Source organism: Tenrec ecaudatus, chromosome 4 (assembly GCF_050624435.1).
Source record: "Tenrec ecaudatus isolate mTenEca1 chromosome 4, mTenEca1.hap1, whole genome shotgun sequence".
NCBI classification, from domain to species: domain Eukaryota; kingdom Metazoa; phylum Chordata; class Mammalia; order Afrosoricida; family Tenrecidae; genus Tenrec; species Tenrec ecaudatus.
The window spans coordinates 137,949,098-137,972,391 of record NC_134533.1 but is presented as its reverse complement, the minus strand read 5'-3'; the positions used below and the strand labels follow the sequence as shown (position 1 = coordinate 137,972,391).

Genomic DNA, 23,294 nt, shown 5'->3' with positions numbered 1-23,294 from the left:
ACATATGAAAAGACTCTGTGGAAGATACATATCCAAAGATTCTCATTGTATCTCATGTAGGTTCTTGTACTGGTGGGTCAGACTGCTGACGTACATATTACCCCAGCAGTCGTACATTTCACTCACTGGACTCTCCTAAGCATGATATTCTGATATACCGCCTTACAACTTACAATATCAGAAATTAAGGTGTCAACCACAAACATCTCAGAAGTGGTTCTAAAGTTAGTTTCACTGCAAAAGGAGCATTGATCAAGGCTAGTCCTAGACATCTTAGAAAAGAGATAAAGAAGACATCCATAAGTCCTCCTCTTCTCAAAACAACAAACATTATTTGGTTTAAGACAACACATAGTAAGAGTATATCATCATTAGTATACATAAAGTACTTATTATAGCTGAATATTTATATAACACTATAATAAGATTAGCTAGTTTCAGGAAAATTTTATTCAAGTAATCTTACCTTTTGTTGGACTGAGATTCTGATCTGTAAATCCTCTTAGTTCTGTATTTTTGGAAGTCAGACCAATCTGAATAAGATAGTTCAAAGTATTAAAAATGGAATCTTAAATATTGCTTAATCAGTTAGTAAACTATTTTATACTTTCCACCAGATCCCAATATCAGATATATACCATGGAAAAAACAACTAATTATATCAACTAGAACCCAAGCCAAGCCAGCCGGCATGAGGCAATCCTGATTCCTAGCAATCCTACACAGGGTTTTTGAGACTGGGAGTCTTCATGAGAGCAGACAGCCTCAGCTTTCTCCTAAGGAGCAGCTGGTGGGTTTATAGGAATAAGAAAAATTACTTTAAGAATTAAATAAAAATGAATTCACATAAAGGTAAAAAATTAAGAAAGTGATGTAACAAATGAGAAGATCTAATATCAACAGATTTTACTATTGTTATTTTTTTTAAAAAGCAAATATTCCAATCTGGTAGATATGAAGTTGCCTTTAGATATATCAAAATCCCATTCTCTCAATTTTTGTTCTTCTTACTCATTGCCTAAATTCTCTTTTACACGAAGACATGGTTTTTTTGGTAAGCTGTTGAATTAGCGTTGTTTTTACTTAATGCAACTAAAAAAGTTAAATACATTTTGATGTAACAAAAATTACAGTTGATGATTTATCATCTACAGTTTAAAGAATTTCAGCAAATATTTTAGTATAGCCAAAGACTTAACATTTGAATATTTACCATTTTAAAAATATGAAATTCTAATACTCAGATTATTTGTTTTGCAATTTTTAAAGTTTTAGCTAAACCATGAGTTTTTGCAGGTGAAAGCAAGAGTTTTCTTATACTGAGAACAAATAAAATTATTACTACCAAAATGACAACATTGCTGTATTAGAAAATGCCACTTCAACAATTTTATTTTTTGAGGACATGTTTCAGTTCAAAAGTACATAATAGTACAGTACTGCTCACTTTATATTAGTATAGAATATTTATTTGAATTATATTCTAACAAGGATAGGAGTGCTTATCAATAGTAGGCATTAACCACAGTAGAGAATTCCTCTCAAGAAAGATCTTAATTATGATGAAAAGTTGTACTAAACTCAAAAACCGAACTCACTGCCATCAAGTCAATTCTAACGGTGATCAGTTAGTTAGTTGTATAATCATCACTAAACAGTTTAGTAGTCAAAATATTTTATTTTTTTGGTCAAAATATTTTAAAAGTACAATCTTGAACTAGAAAAAATCTAAGGCTACTACTACTGAGAAATAGAGGGAATGTATATAAACTTAAAATACAATAAATCCTTCTTTTACTAAACTAGGCTTCTACTTATAAGGAAGGAGAGGCGGATAGTGGGAGTAGCCAAGCTCGGTACTGATGCGCACTGCTCTAAGATGCATAAGGAAGATGTCTTTATTAGTTGTGCGCCGCGATTCTCAGGCACTTGACTTCACTTGGTAGTAAAGTTGATGTTCAGAATTATTCAGACGGAAAACATTATACAAGCTAGATAGTAATTTCAGGCCATAGTCCCTCAGAACATCTGTGTTCCAATAAGCTAAATGCAAGTGTTCCCTGTTAAAATGAAATAATGTCGTGCACACAGTACAGAGAAAAAATGAACAGATTAATGTTAACAGATTGAATTATCTCAATCTAAAGATTATCCACCTCAAATTTGTGTTAAGCATTTGTTGCCTATTACTTGGATTGCTAGCAAGAAAAGACTTGAAAACAATAAAATAGTATGCCTAAATTATATCAGAAAATTTGAAATAGATGGTGATTAATTCAGTAGCTTGTTCTGTTACTAGAACTATGTCTACGATTTTGCTCTTATACTGCTTGTCATATTTTCTCATAGGAAATGTGTCCCCAGCTCATAATATAGACTTCAACATGTAAACACTTTAATGTACCAAAAGAGTATTATGACTTTTCTATTTACTGTCCCTAAGTGTTTAAGAACCACTACATTACTGTCTGGCTTAAAAACTCTCTAGGGCCCATGTTAAAGGAATGCTCTTAGATATCTCACTAGGGTTAGGTTCCAAGAAAAGACGCCCACCTTCTACTCAACAGTGAAATAATATGGCATGGTTCCAGTCTCGATATTACTGTTGTTTCCATTCACCTCTCCTAGAATACTTAGAACACATTTAATTATACTGACTCTAAGGGTTTTTAATGAATAAATATCATTGTATTGTGATTTGGGAAATTTTCACAATATACTTTCAATTAGCTTTAAAATGATGAAACTTCAACTCTAGCAAAACCAGCCCTGTGAATTTGAATACATTCAAATTACAGCTCAACTGGAAATAACTAGCTGAGAAACACTGAAGCACAAAAACAAATTCTGGAAAAGTCGTCACAATAAACACCTACCAACATTCTGAGGTGCTATCAGACTCCAGTGCTTTCTGAGTTGTGAGGGAGGGCTTTTCAGAAAGAACACAAACACAAAGCCATGTGTACACGTGCACCCACTCATATTGTGCTGCCACGAGAGACTATCCACCCAAATTGTATTAATCAAACATTTTATTGCCGCATGTCCTATTAAAGATAGCATGATCTAGCTGCAGACAGAGTTGTGGTAATTAATATAAAGCCCTGGTAAAGAAGCCTGAACCTAAGCGGAGTCATGAGCTTTGTTAGGAACAGTTTAAGCAACTGACAGCCCTCAGAGGGAAGCATGAAAGAAACATCATAATTATGTTTATGGTGCAAATTCTATGTCTGAGTGGTGATGATATGATCTATCTCAGAGGATATACAAATTTGTAGCAAATAAGAGACAACATAGTTTGTCATAGTAGCAATACAATTTTCAGGAAGAAACACATTTGACCTATTAATACTGTCCATAAACTGGTAAAATACCTGCAGATAAAATGTGTATATCCGATCGCTGAAGACAAATGGGTGCATAAGCAAATGTGGTGAAGAAAGCTGATGGTGCCTGGCTATCAAAAGATATAGCATCTGGGGTCTTAAAGGCTTGAAGGTAAACAAGCAGCCATCTATCTCAGAAGCAACAAAGCCCACATGGAAGAAGCACACCAGCCAGCGCGATCACGAGGTGTCAAATGGATCAGGTATCAGGCATCATAGAACAAAAATCTTATCATAGTGATTGAGGGGGAAGTGCAGAGTGGAGATCCAAAGCCCATTTGTAGGTCACTGGATATCCCCTTACAGAAGGGTCTTGGGGAGGAGACGAGACAGTCAAGGTGTGATGTAGCAATGATGAAACATACAACTTTCCTCTACTTCTTAAATGCTTCCTCTCCCCACTATCATGATCCCAATTCTACCTTACAAATCTGGCTAGGCCAGAGGATGTACACTGGTACAGATAGGAACTAGAAACACAGGGAATCCAGGGCAGATGATCCCTTCAGGACCAGTGGTGTAAGTGGTGATACTGGGAGGGTGGTGTGGAAAGGGGGAACCGATTACAAGGATCTACATATAACCTCCACCCTGGGGGACGCATAACAGAAAAGTGGGTGAAGGAAGACGTCGGACAGGGCAAGATATGACAAAATAATAATTTATAAATTATCAAGGGTTCATGAGGGAGGTGGGCGGAGAAGGGAGGGAAGGGATAAAATGAGGAGCTGATGCCAGGGGCTTAGGTGGAGAGCAAATGTTTTCAGAATGATGATGGGAATGAATGCACAAATGTGCTTTAAAAAAAAGTCACAGAGTAGCAGAATAGATTTTTTTTAAATAAAAAAAAGCAGCATCGTTGTGGAGAGCAAATGTTCTGAGAATTATGAGGGTAACGAATGTACTAATGTGCTTTAAACAGTTGATGTATGGATTGTGAAAAGAGTTGTATGAGCCCCCAATAAAATGATTTTTTAAATGTGTATATCAACATGACAGTCTATATTCTATACATGGTAACTTGCAATAAAGTAACAGTTTCTACCAAAAAAATTTAAAACAAATACTAAAGACCTACTGTTCACATTTCTCTGATGCACGAAGATATATATGTTCTGATGGTTAATGTTGTGTATAGACGTAGGCTATGCGGTTCTTCCATAACGTCATACAATGCAAGCACCTTTGATGATAGTATCTGATATGGTCCATCAGTTGAAAGGGAAACCTTGGGAGTGTGAACCACCTCAAGTACGTAAATAGATGCTCTGATAATGCTTGTTCTCTCTTCATCCTGTGCTCTTCCTATCAGCTGACCTCCGGCTTGTGGGACAGAAGGCCTGCAGAATCTTTAGTTGGCCTCCTCACCTACAGGTTGCTAGCCACCATTTCTAAATCAGTAATGTATACATCCATCACTGGTTCTCCTCCTCCAGAGAAGCCAAACTAAGACACATCCAATGATCAAATGAATGCCATTAATAACCCAAGCAGAGGATGGGTGGGTTGGCATGTTTCCATTCATGCCTACTTGATGAATGACTTTGGTCAAGTCACATAAACTCCCTAGACCTCAGTGTTTTCATCTGTAAATAGGAGGGTCACAGCAATATTTGACAATTCTGGTAGAGATGATTTAAGTAAAGGGCACATGGTGCTCAATTCCTGTCAGCCTTTAGCAGTATTATTTTCAAGTATGCTTATAAATATCTCTATATAATTTATATCGTTAATGTAATGTCCATTGGTATTCCTAACATTACAGAGTTAAACATGGGAAAATAGCATCAAACAAAAGTTTAGCAATGATTACAGAACTGGGGTGTATGTGATTCTCTATTTCTGAACACTTGAAGCACAGTAAATAGTTCTATTATTGCTATTCTCTTCAGGATTTAGGATATATTTTCTTAAAGCATCAATGCTGGCTTGGGACCCCAAACAGCCTTTTAAGGTACAAAGCCCACTGCCACTAAATCAATTTTAACCCATACTGACCCTCTATAGAGTTTCTGAAACTGTAAATGTTCATAGGAGCAAATGGCCTCATCTTTCTCCCACAGAGCAGCTGACGGGTTCGAACTGGCAACCTTTGTGGTTAGTAACCCTAACTCACACTGAAATTATTTAAAAGCTTACAAATCTTTAGAACTATATTATCTGTGCACTTAGCTTTTAAAACTACCCAGTATTTCAACATTATAAACAATTTCATATTGTAAGTTCTAATTATTTCATTATTTGATCTATCAAAAGCTAATTCAAAGAGTTAATAGCTGTTTCTTTCGGTCAAGTGATATGTTACCATAAATAGTTCCAAATGTAGTTTATATCACTGCCAATTAATTGAGAACCAAATCTATCTCCAGTACCTCATGTCATCATATTCACAAGACAGAGCCTGAGACTAAAACATGGCTGTTTAGTTCCTGTAGATAATGGTGCAAATTGTCTAGTTTGCATGACCTTGTCTACTTTCTTTTAAGTTATATTTCTTATCTGTTGGAAAATAAAGTACATACCTTACAACACAATCACATCTTATTCTGACATTCATGAATTTTCAGAGTTGCTCACAAATATTAATGTGAAATGTCGTTTGTTATGGCAAGAGGGGACTGTGGTGGCACTAGCATGACCTGTCACCACCCGCTTTTACTCTTCTGTTCTAAAAAGAGAATGGCAAAGCTTTTGCAATGCTCCCGGTAAAAAGAAGGCAGAGCAGGCAGAGATCACCTTCAGTGTATTCTATGCTCATAAAGTGTAACTGTATAATGCATGAATTACTCTCGTTCCAAAGCATCAGTTCCTATCTGTATTGTTTGCTATTTATGAACAACTGTAACTGGCAAAAACCTCAATCAAAACCACATGCAGTAGAGTTCACAGTTAACTGGGTTACTGTTAGGTTTAAACACCTGCTCTCAATGTCCAACTTCTACAGAGTGAAGCACCAATGCACTCGAAAAATTTTTAAGCAGCTGTACACCTGCACCCTGAGAGCCAGCAAATTACACTCTGAAAAGACACAAGTCACTTGTGAGGCAATGCTATCTGCTCATTTCAATCACATAAATGGTGGTGGTGGAGGGGAGAACTTGTATTTAAAGTTTATATACATACTTCCAAAATCTGTTTAACAACAACAAAAATGAAAATATGCATCCATTTCCGCTTTCATAAAGTTTACAGTTGAAGACTTAGAGAAAGTAAATTATCTGAAGGTAGAAACACTTGGCTAGGGAATGCCCTGAACAACAAGGCAAGGATGGAAAGGCAAAAGTGGGCCCGCCACCTAAGTCTGGCCACGAACAGTACGCCATTTTCTCCTCCACAGAAGTTTATCTAAGCATGTGGGGAAAGGAGGGCACAGCAAAGGTTTTCCATGGAATTTGAATTATAAATGCTAACAAGAAAAAAAGTTCCTTTTCTTCTTCTGAGGGATGCATGCGGAAATAAATGTAGGCCAGCACATAGAGTCCAGAGATGGGAAGGACACAGAACCTATCACCTGATTCTCTGCATCAAGATGTCTATGAAGGCAGAGCACGGCAGACTTGTCCATTATGTGAATCAATACATCCCACTTTGCTTTCCGCTGTCTGAGTAAGGCACCTAAGCCCATGGAGCGGCAAGGTTTAATGTGACAGACACACACACACACAGTTCACGTAAGAGAAGACAAAATGAGAAAAATGCCAATATCTGTGTATATGAGGAGGTTTCAAAGCGTTCATGAATAAATGGAGTTAAAAGAGTTTGGATTTAGTGATAACTCCCTAAGAGGACAAATCTTCCAAACCTCAAAATCACTGCTGAGAGGCGTTTGACACCACGGAGCCTGCCCTCCTTTGGAAACATTTCTTTACTTGGCTCCCAGGTCAGCAGCACGGCTCTGGCTGGTCACTCCTTGTGGAGTCATCTTTGCTGTTGCTTCCCTTCCCAGTCTCTAAGCTACAGAACTCCTGTGCCTCACGTACTCCATATTCGTGCACACACAACCCCACTGCTTTCAAGCACTCTACTAGGGAGGGAGAGCTCTAAAATGTACAGTGTTCCCCTGGGCTCCAGGCTCATTTATCAAACTGCCCACTCAATAGCTGTACTTGGCTTTGTCGAGCTCACTCAAAACAGAAGTCTTACATTTGCCCCCAAACCCACCCCTTCCCAAATTTCCCTCTTCTCATGAAATGACACAGTTACTAACATCAATGTTAGCATTTATAATCCCAATATTCAAGTCAATTATCAAGGAGTCTTGTTTAACTTCTCCCCTGCTCCTGTACCCTAATCAATCACTAAGTACTACTGGCTACTGCTTCAAAATATATCTTAATCCAGTCACTTTCCCTCTTGTCCTTTCCCATTGTCCCAAGTCACATCACCATCACCTGCTACATTAACTGCTGAGGTAAGTACCACACTGGTTCCCCTCCTCCTCTTTAGTCTGTTCTCCAACTTTGAAGACAATAAACTTCAAACATGTTAAGCCAGGCCCTACTGCTGTCCTCCTATGGCCCCTCATTGACACAGCAATGAAGCACCTCTAGCCCAGGCTTTGAGGTTCCACTCAATCTGGCTCCTGCTTTCTTTCTGACGTCACCTCACACCACCCTTCCCTTTGGAGACTCGGTTCCATCTAGACACATCACCCTGATGGTTCTTGCAGATGCCACAATTGCTTCCACCTCTCAGTAGACACTAGACTGGCTCCTTCCTACATGGGACGCAAAGGCACCACCTCCTTAAAATGACATTTTCGGGGAGGAGGAAAAATGAGCTGATACCAAAGGCTCAAGTAGAAAGAAAATGTTCTGAAAATGATGATGACAACGTGTGTACAAACGTATCTGACACAATGGGTGGATGTATAGATTGTGCTAAGAGCTGTACAAGCCCCCAATAAAATGATATTTAAAATAAATAACATTAAAAGACATTTTCTGAACACCTTGTGAAATAGCCTCTTTCTTCTTCTATCCTATTTTTCTTCATAACATTTATCAGTGCATGGTACTATGAAACAGTACTCATCTAGAACCTAGAACAATGTCACACCTGGGGAACTGGTGGTCTGAGAGTTATGTGTTGGGCTGAGATCCATAAAGTTAGTAGACAACAGTTCAAAACCACCGGACCCCTCCAGAGAAAGTTGGGACTTTCTACTCCCATTAATAGTCATGGTCTGAAACCCACAGGAGTTCTACCCTGATGTAAAAGGTCACTATGAGTCAGCAGTGACTTGATGGCAGTGAGCTTGAGGATTAGTTGGTTTTTTAAGTTTAGAACAGTGTCTGGAACAGTTGTTGAGGAAAAGCAGTGATGGAGAAGGAGGAGGAGAGGATACATTCAAAAGAACAGTAAATTGGTATAATCCTTTCAGTAAATATCTGTACAAAACATGTTAGAATTCATAAATATTGCCAATAACTACTATAGAATCGCTACTGAAGTAGACTGGATACTTCAATGATTTCCCACATGCTGTACTGCAATCGCAGGCCTGACGTCCCTGGCCCTGACTCCTGTCCATCAGAGGAGCACCAGCTCATCAGGTCTCCATCTTCTCTTATCTTGTGACAGAACTGGAAAGGCATTGTTCCTTATCTAGTGTATCCCAAGTAATTAAACAACACAGTGAGAGTGTAATTGCTATTGCTTCAAAGGCTTTATATTATTTTAGAGAACCAGCTTTTAATATAGCAAATCATACTGATATGGCCAAGAAGATTATACTAAATTCAAGGTTTGTTTTGAGCCAAATGCATTTGCTAGTTGAATGCTGTCTTGTTGCTCAGTCAGCTTTTAGATTCTAATTTTTGTAAAGGAGCGATTATGATAATATTCTAGAAGAAAAATTCAAATACATACACTAAAACTTAACCTTTTCCTCAAAGCAGCACTTTAAGGCATCTTTATTGGAGCCTCAGGTTAAAGCAGATTCAACTCAACTCATCTCAACGCAACTCACAATCATCAAGCCAATTTCAATTCACAGGGACCCCACAGTCAAGCAGACTGTGGCTTTCTCAGGCTGTCAAACTTTAGGGGGACCGAAGCTGGTGGTTCCAACTGGTGACACTGCAGTTACCAGCCAATGCGAAACCCACTATGCCTCCAGGGCACCTGAAAACCAGACTCCTCCCAGAAGTAACGGTGACAGTGAAGCACTCTTTACCTGATTGCAGCTATTAATGCATGTGGAAAGCAAGACTCTGAATCAGAATCCAAAATCCAAAGGCAGGCAGTATAGTAAGAATCTAAAAATATTATTCTTTGAATGCCATTCTCCAAATGCACATGCTACTGGGTGGGGCAAACAGTTTGCGCTCAGCTACTAATTGACGGACTGGCAGTTTGCATCCACCCAGTGGTGTCACAGAAGAAAAGTCTGGTGATCCACTGCTCTAAGATTTCAGCCAATGAAACCCCATGAAACACTCTCTACTCTGAAACACTTGAGGCTGTAATGAGTCAGAATTAATTCAGTAGCTCTCTGTGTTTTAGTTTAGAGGTACTATGGGCAGCATTAGGATTCCCCAGTGGCATAGTGGGCTGCCAATTGCAAGGTCAATAGTTCAAAACCACTAGCCACTCCTCAGAAGATGAGGCTTTCTACTCCCATAAAGAATTAGTCTCAGAATCCCAGAGAGACAGTCCCACCGTATCTTATATGAGTCTTTGGTTTCTATGAGTTGGGAATCAACTTGATGACAGTGAGTTTTAGTTTGATGGGAAGCATTTAAAACTATCTGACTCACTAGGGGCCCTTTATTACCTACCCTTACCCACTGTGCTAAGTCCCAGGAGCCACTTTATGAAGCACGCTTCTTGCTTCTCCCAGTCACAAGTGGCTAAACCACTAGTGATTAACAAACTGAGACTGTGCCAGAGGTTCTTCACAGGGGGTCTGAGGATGGAGTTGTGATTGGCCGGCAGGATTTGCCAGGTTGCCATCCTCCCTTCCTTTATGGACTCTCTCTGCCCCCTAACATGCAAACTAAGGTGACATAAGAAGTCATATTCTGCCTGCAAGCTGGATAATGGGAGATGGTGGGTTTGGTTTGCAAAGACAAAGAGTAGTGAAGCAAACACATAGAGACAAGTAGAGATGAGAGATGGAAACCAGACAGTGCTTAAATTCCTGAGCCATAGCATTCTCAAGTTCCACTAAACCCAACGCTTACTCGTGAATTGAGACATCTTTATCTTTTTATTATAAATTCTTTTTGTTTAAGGTAGCCTAGGTTGGTTTCTGCTACCTGCCATCCAGGACCTTTACATAATACTTTAGGAACCCACTCACTGCTATTGAGTCAATTCTGACTCATTCCTACCCTCGGCTTCCAAAAGTAAATCTTTATGGGAGCAGACAGCCTCACCTCATTTGTCTCCCACAGAGTAGTTGGTGACTTTGAGCCGCTGGCCCCATGGTTACCAGCCCTATGCGCACTCCACAGTGCCACCAGGGCTCCTTAATTTGGGAACCGTAAAACAACTTAATTACCCTCCATCCTATAAATTGGATTACTGACTAGTGGTCAAGTACAAAGTCAGCAGTTCAAAACCACAAGCCACTCAGCAGAAGAAGGGCAGAAAGAGTGACAGTCTCAGAAACCCACAGGGACAGTTTACCCTGTCGTATAGGGTCACTATGAATTGGAATCCGCTCACTGGCAATGAATTTTGTTTGTTTAAATCTAGGAAAAAATATTGAGACAAATTAAAAATAAGAAATTAACTTGAGAATGATTGGGGCAGGGAATGTATGGATGTGCTTTATACAATTGATGTATGTATATGTATGGATGGTGATAAGAGTTGTATGGGTCCCTAATAAAATGTAAAAAAAGAAAAGAGGAGAAAAAAATGATTAGGGCAGGGACTGTACAGATGTGCTTTATACAATTGATGTATGTATATGTATGAACTGTGATAAGAATTGTATGAGCCCCTAATAAATTGTTAAAATTTAAAAAAAAAGATAAAAAAAGAAAATGATTAGGGCAAAGAATGTACAGATGTGTTTTATACAATTGATGTATGGATTGTGATAAGAGTTGTATGAGCCCCTAATAAAATTTTTTTTAAACAATTTATTGGGGCTCATACAATTCTTCTCACAGTTCATACATATACATACATCAATTGTACAAAGCACATCCGTACAGTCTTTGCTCCAATCATCTTTTTCTTTTTTTCTTTTACATTTTACTAGGGACCCACACAACTCCTATCACCATCCATACATATACATACATCAACTATACAAAGCACATCCACACATTCCCCGCCCCAATCATTCTCAAGGCACCTGCTCTCCACTTAAGCCCCCCGCACCAGGTCCTCCCCCTTTTCCCCTCCCTCCCCGCTCCCCCCTCCCGCATGTGCCCTTGGTAATTTATACATCGTTATTTTGTCATATCTTGCCCCATCCGGAGTCTCCCTTCCCCCCTTCTCCACCGTCCCTCTCCCAGGGAAGAGGTCACACGTAGATCCCTGCAATCAGTTCCCCCTTAATAAAATGTTTTTTAATAAAAAAAAAAAAAAGAAATTAACTTGAAGGGAAGTCTATTAAAAATTGATAGCCTCAAGCAGATAGATGTTGGGATGGGGTGGGTCTCCAAAATATTTAAAGATTTGTCACCTCAGGAATCATTTCATAGATAGCAAGTTTATATGAACAATATCTGAGAATACACATTTCCTTGAGTAAATTCAAAAGGGAAAGCAATGGAAACCAGTGATTTGCTTAATAAGGCCAAGTAACTCTCCAGCAAGTACAATACCCCTAAAAGGAGGATCTCGGGAACTTTCTAGAGATAACAATTTTGCAGCTTTTGTAAAAGAGCAAATTCATGGAAGAAGCACAACAGCCTGTGTGATCATGAGGTGTTGATGGGATCAGGTATCAGGTATCAAAAGAGTCAAAACAAACAACTATCCCATCAGTAGACAATTGGATATCCCCGCCAGGAAGGGTTATAAGGAAGGGATGATACAACCAAGGTGTAGCAGCACATCAATGAATCACACTTCATTCCTCTAGTTCCTGAATACTTCCTCCACCCCACTACCAAGACCCAGTTCTACCTTACACATCTGGCTAGACTGGAGAACACACATTGGGACAGATAAGAGCTCTTGACACATGGAATTCAGGACAGATAAACCCCTCAGGGACAGTAGTGGGAGCAGCGATATCAAGAGGGTAGAGGCAGGGAGAGGGAAGGGTGAGAAAGGGGGAACCCATCACAAGATTGGATATAATAACCCCCACACCCCAAAGGGGATGAATAACAGAAATGTGGGTGAAGGGAGACAATGGTCAGTGTAAGATACAAAATAATAAAAGCAATATATAATTGATCAAGGATTCATGAGGGTAGAAGGGTTGGGGAGGGAGGGGAAAAAGAGGAGCTTATACCAAGGGCTCAAGTAGAAAATGCTTTAGAAATAATGATGGCAACATATGCACACATGTTTGATACAATTGATGTATGGAATGCTATCAGAGCTGTAAGAGCCCCCCAATAAAATGATGTAAAATAAAAAAGAGCAATTTTAGAACACTACCATGGCCATTAGGATACTCTATTCCATAGCATTTTTCTGAACTTATTGTCTCATATTCTATATAAATAAAAACTAAAAATCCATATCTATTAGAAGAATCTGACTAATCAGAATGGTGGGAAACTATGCATAAGAAAAAATACAGCTCATTTGAAAAATACTGATATTTACAATTTTATAATACTTACATTTTTTTCCATCATGCCAAGTTGAATTTTATTTAGAATTCTGTAAATCCATTTAATAAAAAAGAACTTCCTCTTCAAAAATTCTTTAAAAGAACATTCTGTTAAAGGGAAAGAAAGGAAACAGTAATGCAACAACAGTCAAAATTTATGTCAATTTACTAAGTGAAATTCACTGTTCTTTAGGTAGATTATCTAAATTAATCCTCACAACAACACTATAATATATGTGCTATTGTATCCTCATTTTCCAGGTTAAAAACTAGAGCTTTTAGCAGTTAATTAATCTAAGTCATTTAACTAAAAAGTGATGGGACTTGGTTTTGAAATAAGATGTTATGTTGCCTTAGAAAATTCACTAAAAAAAATGCCCGGGCTTCTTCTTCTTTTTTTTCTTTGCTTCAGGTCAGTGAAAGTGAGACATTATTGAGGCCCAGGGCCATTGGGCTCAGGAGAACCCCAGCAGGAGGCCGGAGAGCCGGCAGAGAGTGCCCTATTTGACCTTCATCCTGGGACGCAGGTTGTTGGTGTGGCCACACTTCTTGAGGCATTGAACAGCACCGGGGTGAAGGCAAGCATAACCCTTGCGGCAGATCATCTTGTCGCAGCTGTACTTCTGGGCAGCTGGCGCAGGGACAGCCAATGAAGGCCGCACGCAGCCGCAGCACCGAGTGCAGGTGGAGTCTCTCAGGATGTTGGCGTCCGAGAGAGCGCGGCCATCCACCAGCTGTGAACCAGCAAGAATCAGACGCTGCTGGTCCGGGGGGAATGCCCTCCTTGTCTTGGATCTTAGCTTTGACATTCTCGATGGTGTCGCTGGGCTCAACCTCCAGGGTGATGGTCTTGCCTGCCAGGGTCTGCACCAAGATCTGCATCTTGGCTTTAGCCACTCAGGTCGCCTTGCTGAAGACAAAGAGCATGCCCGGGCTTCTTAAAGAATGACCAAATCCATGGCTAGGGCGACGTATATAAAGGTGATCTTGAGCCTAAAATGAAGCAGTGCTCACGTAATCAGTGGCATTGCTACAGTCGGTACTACCGAGGTGGAAACTCATTATGTCCCCCACGCCACCATGGATCTCCTCCCGAACCGGACCACACAGAATCCTAAGTAACGTGTACTGGCAAGTTTAAGAATAGAGTAATATGGGATCTACTATATCATTAATATTCAATTATGTTATAAATTGCTTAGATGTAATATTTCTTAGATATGAGTACCAAAAATTTCTTTGTAAGACATTTGTGCTTCAAATTACATTAGTTGCAACATTATTAGTAACTGAGTCGAAGTCTTTTTGAACTTTCTCTTCTTTTCCCTTAATTACTAAATTCTCCCAAAATGTATTGACAAGATCAGTGACTATGAAAGCACATGCAACAATGAAAACAACAGCATGTGCTTGGTGTTCATGTAGACAAAACCATATGACTTGAAGCATCATTGTACCTGGACAACAGTAACAGTGATGACTGGAGTAAAGCAGAAGACCCAAATAGTAAATTACCATGGAGCTTTAGCCTTGTGGATATATTGATAAGGAACCCTGATGGTGCCGTGGGTTAAGGATCGGGCTGCTAACTCATCAGTTGCTGAATGGGAGAAAGATGCAGCAGCAGTTGCTTCCAAAACAATTTATACACTGGAAACATGAGGAAGCAGTTCTACTCTTTTAGGGCTGCTATGGCAGAACTGATGCAAAGGCAGTGGGTTTGGTTTAATTTGGTATGTAAGGAACCCTAGTGGTGCTGCTGGATAAGTGATGGACTGTTAACCATAAGGTTGGCAGTTCAAACCCACTAGACACTAAACTGGAAAAAGATGATATTTAGATACTTTGAACCAATTGAAAGGATGATCAAGAAAACTGCAGATGAAATAAAAGAAAACACAGAAAATCTTAGAAGAACTCAGGAAAACACTGAATGAACAAACTGACAAAACAAAGGAAACATATAGAAACAACAGAAAGAAATCCAAAAGATTAGTATTAAGGGTTCAGAAATAGACAATGGATCAAAAGAGCCAAGTAGAATTGAATTGATGGAAGGTCCAATTAGCGAGTTTGAAGACAAATCTGTCCATACTAATCTTCTAGAGAACAAATATAATAAAATGAACAATAAAATTTTAAAAAGGTCAATGAATTCTGTTTGACACTAACAAAAAGAATAATTTACCTGTGATCAGAATTTCAGAACAGGAAGAAACAATGAAAAACAGAAAATTTTTAAAGAGTTGCTGTAAGAAAATTTCCATTACATCATAAAAGATGAGAAGATCACTCAAGCAGTGGAATGAGCCCCAAGTAGGATATACCACCAAAAAAAATCACCAAAACATAAAATCCAATTTTCCGAAACCAAACACAGAAAGAATACAGAGAACACCTCAGAAAAAAATTAAAATTATCTACAAAGGTGAATCAATGAAGCCAAACTCTGAATTCTCAGTAGAAACCATGCAGGCAAGGAGGCAATGGGACACTGCATACAAAACTCTGAAAGAAAGAAAAAGTCACCAACCAATAATCTCATGCCCAGTAAAACTGTTACTTAAATATGACAGTGAAATGAGAATAGTCCTAAATAAACATGCATGACAACATCACCCAAACTCAGCCAAAGCATGAAAGATTACAAAGTAAAATAAGGGAACCAGATATATCAATTTGTAATGATGACAATTACAAAATAAATAGAGGAAATAGTGTAGTTACAGGACTTTCAAATGAACAAGAAGTCAAATAGATTTCAAGATAGGCTAGACAGTTTTAAACTTGGGAAGAAATTAATAAATTCCAGGGTAACCTCAAAGAAAAAATCCTTATCAAAATAAAAGACAAAATCATACATATTTAATAACTACTAAAGACAGAAATAAAGAAAACAATAAGAAAACACACAATGAAAATTAACTCACCACAGAAACCAGCAATGTGCTCTTCAAAAAAGGACAAAAACCCCATACACAGCAATAAATCCATACTACTAATTGATAGTTACACTGAACATATGTGGATCATATGTACCAGTTAAAGAGACAGACACTAGTAGAATGGGCAAGAAACAGAATCCATCAATAAGGTGTTATCTACATAAGACACACCTTAGGCACAGACAAAAAGCAGACTAAAAAACCAAAGGATAGAGAAAATATATTAAGCTAATGGATAAAAAATAGGAATAGCAATGTTAGTTTCTAATATAATATTCTTTGCAGCAAAATGCAGCATAAGAGTCAGAGAGAAGAATTATAAAATGAATAAACAGTTAATTGAACAAGGAGACACAACCACAATAAAATCGATGCACCCATTTTTAGAGCTCAAAATACATTAATCACAGCCTTACATAACTGAAGAGAGAATTATATAACTGTACAAAGCAGTCGGAGACACTATTACAACTAGAGTAACTAGGAAAAAACTCAACACAGACATGGAAGAACTAAACAAAATGGTCTACCAACTTACTGGAAGAATTAGTTGTGCCCACTCCAAAGAAAGGTGACCCAACAGAACTCTCAAATTACAGAACAGTATCATTAAATCAACATGCAAGTAAAATATTTCTGGAGATCTTCCAACAATGGCTGCAGCAGCACATTGACAGGGAGCTGCCAGAGGTTCAGGTCAGATTCAGAAGAGGATGTGGAACAAAGGTTATCATTGCTGATGTCAGATGGATCTTGGTTGGAAGCAACACTAGAAAGAAGTTAACTTGCGTTTTATTGACTACGCCAAGGCATTCGACTGTGTCGATCACAGCAAACTATGGAGAACCGTGAGAAGAATGGGAAATACAGAATACTTCATTGTGACAACTGATCTTTGGAAAAGAGCTGAAACATATTAAATGGGGAAAAGACAGTCTCTTTAACAAAAGGTGCAAGCAAAACTGATAGCCATTTGCCAAAGAATGAATCAGGAACCATCTCACATCATATAAAAGAATGACCTCAAAATATAACCAAGAACTAAATGAAAATTCTAGAATTATGACATTGTAGGTATAAAGAATTATCACCAACATAGTAAAAAGAGAACTCACTGTCTGGGGAAAATTGGCAAGGGACATATCAGACAAGGGAATAATCTCTAACTGTATGGAAAACTTCAACACCTCAGCAAAAAAGTAAAAATAATTCAATTTTAAAAAATGGGCAGAGTACATGAACAGATGTTTCATCAAAGGAGTTATTTAAGCATCCAACAAACATAGGAAGAAATGCTTGCTATGCTTTGTCATTTGAGAAATGCATGAAATAAACAATGAAATAACACTTCAGCTCAGCATTAATAGCAAAGTTAAAAAGAAAGCAGACAGCAACAAATGCTGGCCAGCATGTGAGAGACTTCAACCCTCATACCATGCTGGTGAGACTGTCAAATGGTGTAACCACTGTAGATACTAGTTTGCTGTTTCCTCCAAAAGTTGAGAGTAGGAACATCATACGACCATGAAATCCTCTACTTGGTAATATCCTAGATAAATAAGAGCCAAAACACTAATAGGTATCAGCGCGCCCCTGCAGTACAATTCACAATAGCAAAACATTGGAAACAACCTAAATGCCAACAGTGGAAGAATGGACAAATAACCCAGTCCACACAATGGAATACTAACAACATTAAGAACAGTGGGGAATCTGTGAACCACTTCCTAACATGAGGAACCTGGAGGGCAGTATGCTAGTGAAATTAGTTGATCACAAAATGGCAATTATCATATGAGTACACGAATATAAAAAGTCAAGAAAAAAGATTTGCACTCTAAAAGAAACATTCTTTGATCGTTACTAAGGATCTGAGGGAAGACCAAAGAAAAATCGATGCCTCGGAACTACAGTGTTGGCAAAGAATATTGAAAATACCATAGACTTCCAAAAGAACAAAGAAATTTCTTGGAAGAAGTACAGTCAGAAAACTCCTTAGAGGCAAGGATGATGAGACTTCATCTTGTGTGCTTTGGACATATCAGGAGAGACCAGTCCCTGGAGAAGGACATCATGCTTGGTAAAGAGGAAGGGCAGGGAAAAAGAGGAAGGTTCTGACAAGATGGACGGATGCATTGGCTTGAACCTAAGAACAATCGTGAGGATGGTGCAGGGCCAGGAGGCATTTCAATCTGTTGTACCTGGGAACCAACTTCAGGGCGCCTAAGAACAACAACAACAACAAGAGATTTGAGAGGAAGGCGAGTCAGGGCTTGGAGGGTGAGCAAGTGTTAAGTACCTTGGATGAAGGGGAAGTCATTATCCAGGAAAAAGCAGGTTGGAAAAACCCACGATGGCAGCAGGGGAAGACACTGGGAGGTTTTGAAGACTCAAAGGCTACACACACACACACACACACACACACACACACACACTTCAAAGTATTTTAATTTTCTTTACATTGTCTTTAAAAATATTTTCAATACACTAGTATTATTTAAAGCTTGGAAATATCTAGGAAGTACACAAGCACGGCATAAAATGTTTCCAGAAGTTGCTGACTTTGTCAGTACTGCTTACTCTCAAACATTAGTCAGCTGCGTACACATATTTTTCATTCAGACTCAAAAATTGCACATCTCTTCCTGTCACCAATCTCTTCAGTTAGTTAAAAAAAAAAGTAGGATTTCTTCTTTTAGTTTCATGAACACATTGATGTCCAGTTTAAAATGTCAATCTCTGTAACTATAGCATCTGCCATGATCTCTTGTCAGTTTCAGACAATTCCACTCCTACAAGTGGTCTCTTTCCATTCCAATTACAATTTAGCAGGTTTGGTTATAAAACATTTAACAATAGTACATTAGTTAAAATGAAGGAAAGAAAGCAAAAATAATGGTTTCATTTATAGAATTAAGCAGTAACATCACTTGAATCATGGGTTGTAGATTTTCTAACCTTGCTGAAAAATATGGTATGGATAAATTTCAGCAAAGATAACATTTTTAAGTGATAGACATTACAAATTTTAAATACCTGGTCATGATTCCAAGTTTGGAAAATATCTAAAATAAGAAATAAGTATCAGCCATAATCCCATTTCTAGGAGGTAACTACAGTAACGTTTTGGCATAATTGCTTCAGTAATCCCTTGTGCACACTAACTCTTACTATGTATTAATTACATGTTACTCTCACAGAAAGTGAAAGTATGTAGTTTGTAATATCTGGGTACTCTTTTAAGTACTTCACATGTATGATCTTGTTTATTTTATCAAGTACATACCAGTACTGCTCTCAGTTTACAGATGACAAAACAGTGGTAAAGATGAAGAGTCACTCACCCAACTAATCAACAGTGTAAGACACAATGCCAGAATCTAAGTCCCACTTCCATCAAGTCAATTCTGACTCATTACGGGACAGAGTAGAACTGCTCCTTAGGGTTCCCAAGACTACGTCTTTCCGACAGCAGGTGGACCACTGCTCTCCCTGGAAAGCAGGTAGAGTTGGACTGATGGGCTTGTATTTAGCAGCACAGTGTTTAAACTCACTACACTAGCAGCGCTTCCCCCCAGAATCTCAGACCAGCAGCCACATGCTTAACTAATATACTACCTTACAAAATATATCTGAATTGAAATACAATAAATATGTCCTCAATAGGTTCTAACAAGAAGGCATGTAAGTACTGCTTCAGTAAATCCCGATACAACAATAAGTTACTACTTCCAAGAAGCCTTCAAATTACATATAGGACAAAGTAGATCTCATCCAACTATGCCATATAAATGTTCTTTTTCCCTCCAATATTGTTGAAATATTTGTGTAGGAAAACAGATGTTCTCATTGCATGTTTTATACCTAGATTCCTTTATAGGATTATATCATGATTTATTTCACTAGATGGACACTTAGACTTCGCAAGTTTCTAAATAGGTGACTCAGCCTTTATATGATCTAGCATAAGCTGGCCTCTGATCTCTAGCTCTATGATGAGCTAATTTCTCATGACTCTCTCATTCAGACCCAGGATCTGTCTGGCCAGGATCCAAGAGGGCTTCAGAGCCTCTACAAAAGCTGTTACTTCTGCCTGAAATTCACCTGATTAAATTCTCCTCCTTTACATATCACTTACTGGAGGAAAACCATCCCTTACCCAGTGCCCAGACTAGGTCTCTAGTTCAATACTCTCTTACTTTCCTTTCACAGCACACACATCGTTTTGTTGTTATCTATTTGTGTGTAGGAGAGCATAGTCGAATTCTCCCAACTCAAATGTACATTCTACCAGGACAGAGACTCTGTCTGCTTTGTGCAATATTATATATTTGGTGGCAAGCATATGGCTGGTGTGATAAGCTTTGTGCTACTTTGGCTGGACTAGGATTCTTAGTGCTCTGGTAGCTGAGGCCTGGCAATCCCTCATGCTGTGACACAGAATAATTTAACCAACTCCATGATGGGATCTTCTGTGAGCAGCCAAGCGATCATGGGAGGACTGAGGTGGAGTGCACCCCTTTACTCAGCTCACAGTCCTAATGCAATCGAAGGGAAGTTCCCATGTAAGCGGACACTGCAGAAGCATGCTGGCTTTTTACTGGGTTTGCAACCTGCATCTGGTTTAGCAATCTCATGTTCTTTGGACTTGAGCTAATGGCCTGTCATATTGCCTGTCAATCCTGGGAGCCATCAGTGGCCTGCCATCTGATCTCCCACCTGAACTGCCTTGGATTTATTCCATTCTTTAGTCACAATCTTGGATTCATTTGCTTGGTAGCCTGTGGCATTCCTCCTGATCCTGGATTCATCAGCCACCGAACCTAATTGAGTCAGAAGTCTCCAGTTTAACATCTGCCCATGGGCTTGAAACCAGATTAGACTTAATTGCTTTTACAACTGAGTCAATTCCTTAAGATATATTTTCTCTTGCTTGCTCATTCTCTTTCTCTCTTGTCTATCTGATTTGCTTTTCTTGAGAATCCAGACTAACAGAGTTGAAGACCAAGAAATATTTATTAAATAAATTATTTAATTTGTGATTTATTTTTATCATCTAATATCATGTTAGTTCTACTTAATATAACTTCACAGGAAAGAAGAAACAAAAATTTAACGCATTCTAGTGTCTAGGGTCTTAAAGGCTTGTAATCCAACAAGCAACCATCTAAGCGAGAAGTCAATTAAGTCCACACCAGCACTTAGATACAGTGGTTCTCAACCTGTGGGTCGTGACCCCTTTGGGAGGTTGAATGACCCTTTGACAGGGGGTTGCCTAAGACCATATTTCCGGTGGTCTTAGGAATGGAGACACCGCTCCTCTATCCATCTCAAAGTGGGTCTGCACACATGCAGATAAGCCCACATACGCGTACCCCGGTGTGAAGACTATTATATATGCTACACCATGCTTCAAGACGAAATTTCACTTATTTATAATTAGAAAATAAATATCTCACAATATATAATTACATATTGTTTTTGTGATTAATCACTATGCTTTAAAAATGTTCAATTTGTAACAATGAAAATACATCCTGCAGATCAGATATTTATATTACGATTCATAACAAGAGCAAAATTACAGTTATGAAGTAGTAACAAAAATAATTTTATGGTTGGGGATCACCACAACATGAGGAACTATATTAAACGGTTGTGGCATTAGGAAGGTTGAGAACCACTGACTTAGAAGAAGTATACCAGAAGCACACCAGTTTGTGTGATCCAAAGATGACAATTACAAAATTTGAATATGGTGAGGGGAAAATAATCAGAGCTAAAATTATGAACACCCAAATTGTGGCGGGGTCTGGGGGACAGTGCGAGCCCAAAACCTACCTGCAGAGTATTCACAGGCTGAGTCACTAGCAGATCTGCTCTAGCCACAGGCAAGCGTCTTGAATAGCCTTACTATCAGGCAGAGACCATTGTAATCTTGATTATGCTAGATTGAACTTGATACTCTGCCAGTTGACCACCCTATTGATGCTACATGAATTTGTTCTGGGTACAATTATCTCTTACCGGTTCCATGACAGAAATTTCTTCCCTGGATTTTAAAATGTTGTTGGGGGATATCTTTTCCATCTTATGCATGATTTGTAATTTTGTCTGTATACTATTAAGTTTTATCATTACCACCTTAGCATGATTTTGTTTTTTAATGTTTTCTGTTGGGTTACCCAACTGTGAAGCATAGGAGGAGTAGATTCATAATGATAATAACTGAAACAAGGGGATATAGGGAATACAGGGGTGAGGGATAGAGGATAGAGTGAAAAAGGGGACTTGGGGAGTAAATAATGAAGATGGGAGGGGTAGTAAGTACTAGGCCAGATTGTGATTGCATGAATCATCTTAAAGGTGATTTCACCACGGGGGAGTGGGTACTCTGAAATTGATGTGGTAATGATTATATAATTCTCCTTGATATGGTTGAATTATTGAATTATGTAAAATGCAAATTACTTGCCAATAAAACTGTTGAGAAAAATTTAACACATTCACACAGCAGATATGTCAGTAGGCTAGACAGCATAATTAGGAGTATCATGTTCCTATTATGAACAAAAAGTTTTAATTATTTTTACTTCCTATGGTGAATTTACAAAAGGTTTACAAAGCAGATCAGTTTTTTATTTAACAATTCATACAATTGTGTTTCATCTCACTGGTTGCAATCTCCACAATGTAACATCATGTATCCCACTTCCTACCTGTGTTTCCTGTTCCCATTCTTCCTTCTTTCCTAAATTATCTGAAATTTGTCTCTGCATAAATGCTTCCCTTTTTATCTTCAATGGGTGATTATGCTAAGGCGTGAGTACAACACTATAGTGCTAACTGCTCACTTTATAGACCTGTCTATTGTTTGTCTAAAAAATGAGCGATAGGGAGTTAGAGACCTGTAAGATGAATAAGATCCGTAACAAGAGGGCTACCAGTCTCTATCCAACTGAGAGCAGCCTGATTTTACTAAAAGTTTCTTAGGTCAGCATATTTGAAAGGAAATTAGTATGTAAAATTGTTATATAAAACAGCACATTAAATTACATTTAACAGTAAATTTTTAAGTTGAACAGGAGGCAAAAGTAAAGTTTTCAAGATATTTTTACTAAAAGCTGTCCTCCTATAGAACCACTGACATTTACACTTCAAAGAGAGAAAGATTATGTTGCTCGTTCACCTATAAAAATTTAAAAAATC

General features: G+C 38.4%; 2 protein-coding genes across 5 annotated transcripts in view; both read right to left on the bottom strand.

Moving 5' to 3' along the window:
• Window positions 1-23,294, bottom strand: part of TFDP2 (transcription factor Dp-2) — a 174,423-nt gene that overhangs the window by 114,734 nt on the left and 36,395 nt on the right. For all 4 annotated transcript variants that reach the window (XM_075546812.1, XM_075546814.1, XM_075546813.1 and 1 more), the window contains exons 2-3: window positions 13,151-13,248; window positions 467-533 (exon numbers count right to left, since the gene is read on the bottom strand). In XM_075546812.1, the coding sequence (XP_075402927.1) occupies window positions 467-533; window positions 13,151-13,165 (82 nt within the window). In that variant the 5' untranslated portion in view covers window positions 13,166-13,248. The remainder of the gene's footprint in view (window positions 1-466; window positions 534-13,150; window positions 13,249-23,294) is intronic.
• Window positions 13,641-14,022, bottom strand: LOC142447132 (ubiquitin-ribosomal protein eL40 fusion protein-like). Its single transcript, XM_075548832.1, has 2 exons — window positions 13,920-14,022; window positions 13,641-13,831 (listed from the first exon to the last, which is right to left on the bottom strand). Exons 1-2 carry the CDS (start codon window positions 14,020-14,022, stop codon window positions 13,641-13,643), a joined length of 294 nt encoding a protein of 97 aa, XP_075404947.1.

Coding starts and splice junctions, on each gene's coding strand:
- LOC142447132 (XM_075548832.1), bottom strand. CDS start 14,022: ATGCAGATCTTGGTGCAGACCCTGGCAGGCAAGACCATCACCCTGGAG. Junction 13,832..13,919: donor TAAGATCCAAGACAAGGAGG/GCATTCCCCCCG, acceptor ACATCCTGAGAG/ACTCCACCTGCACTCGGTGC.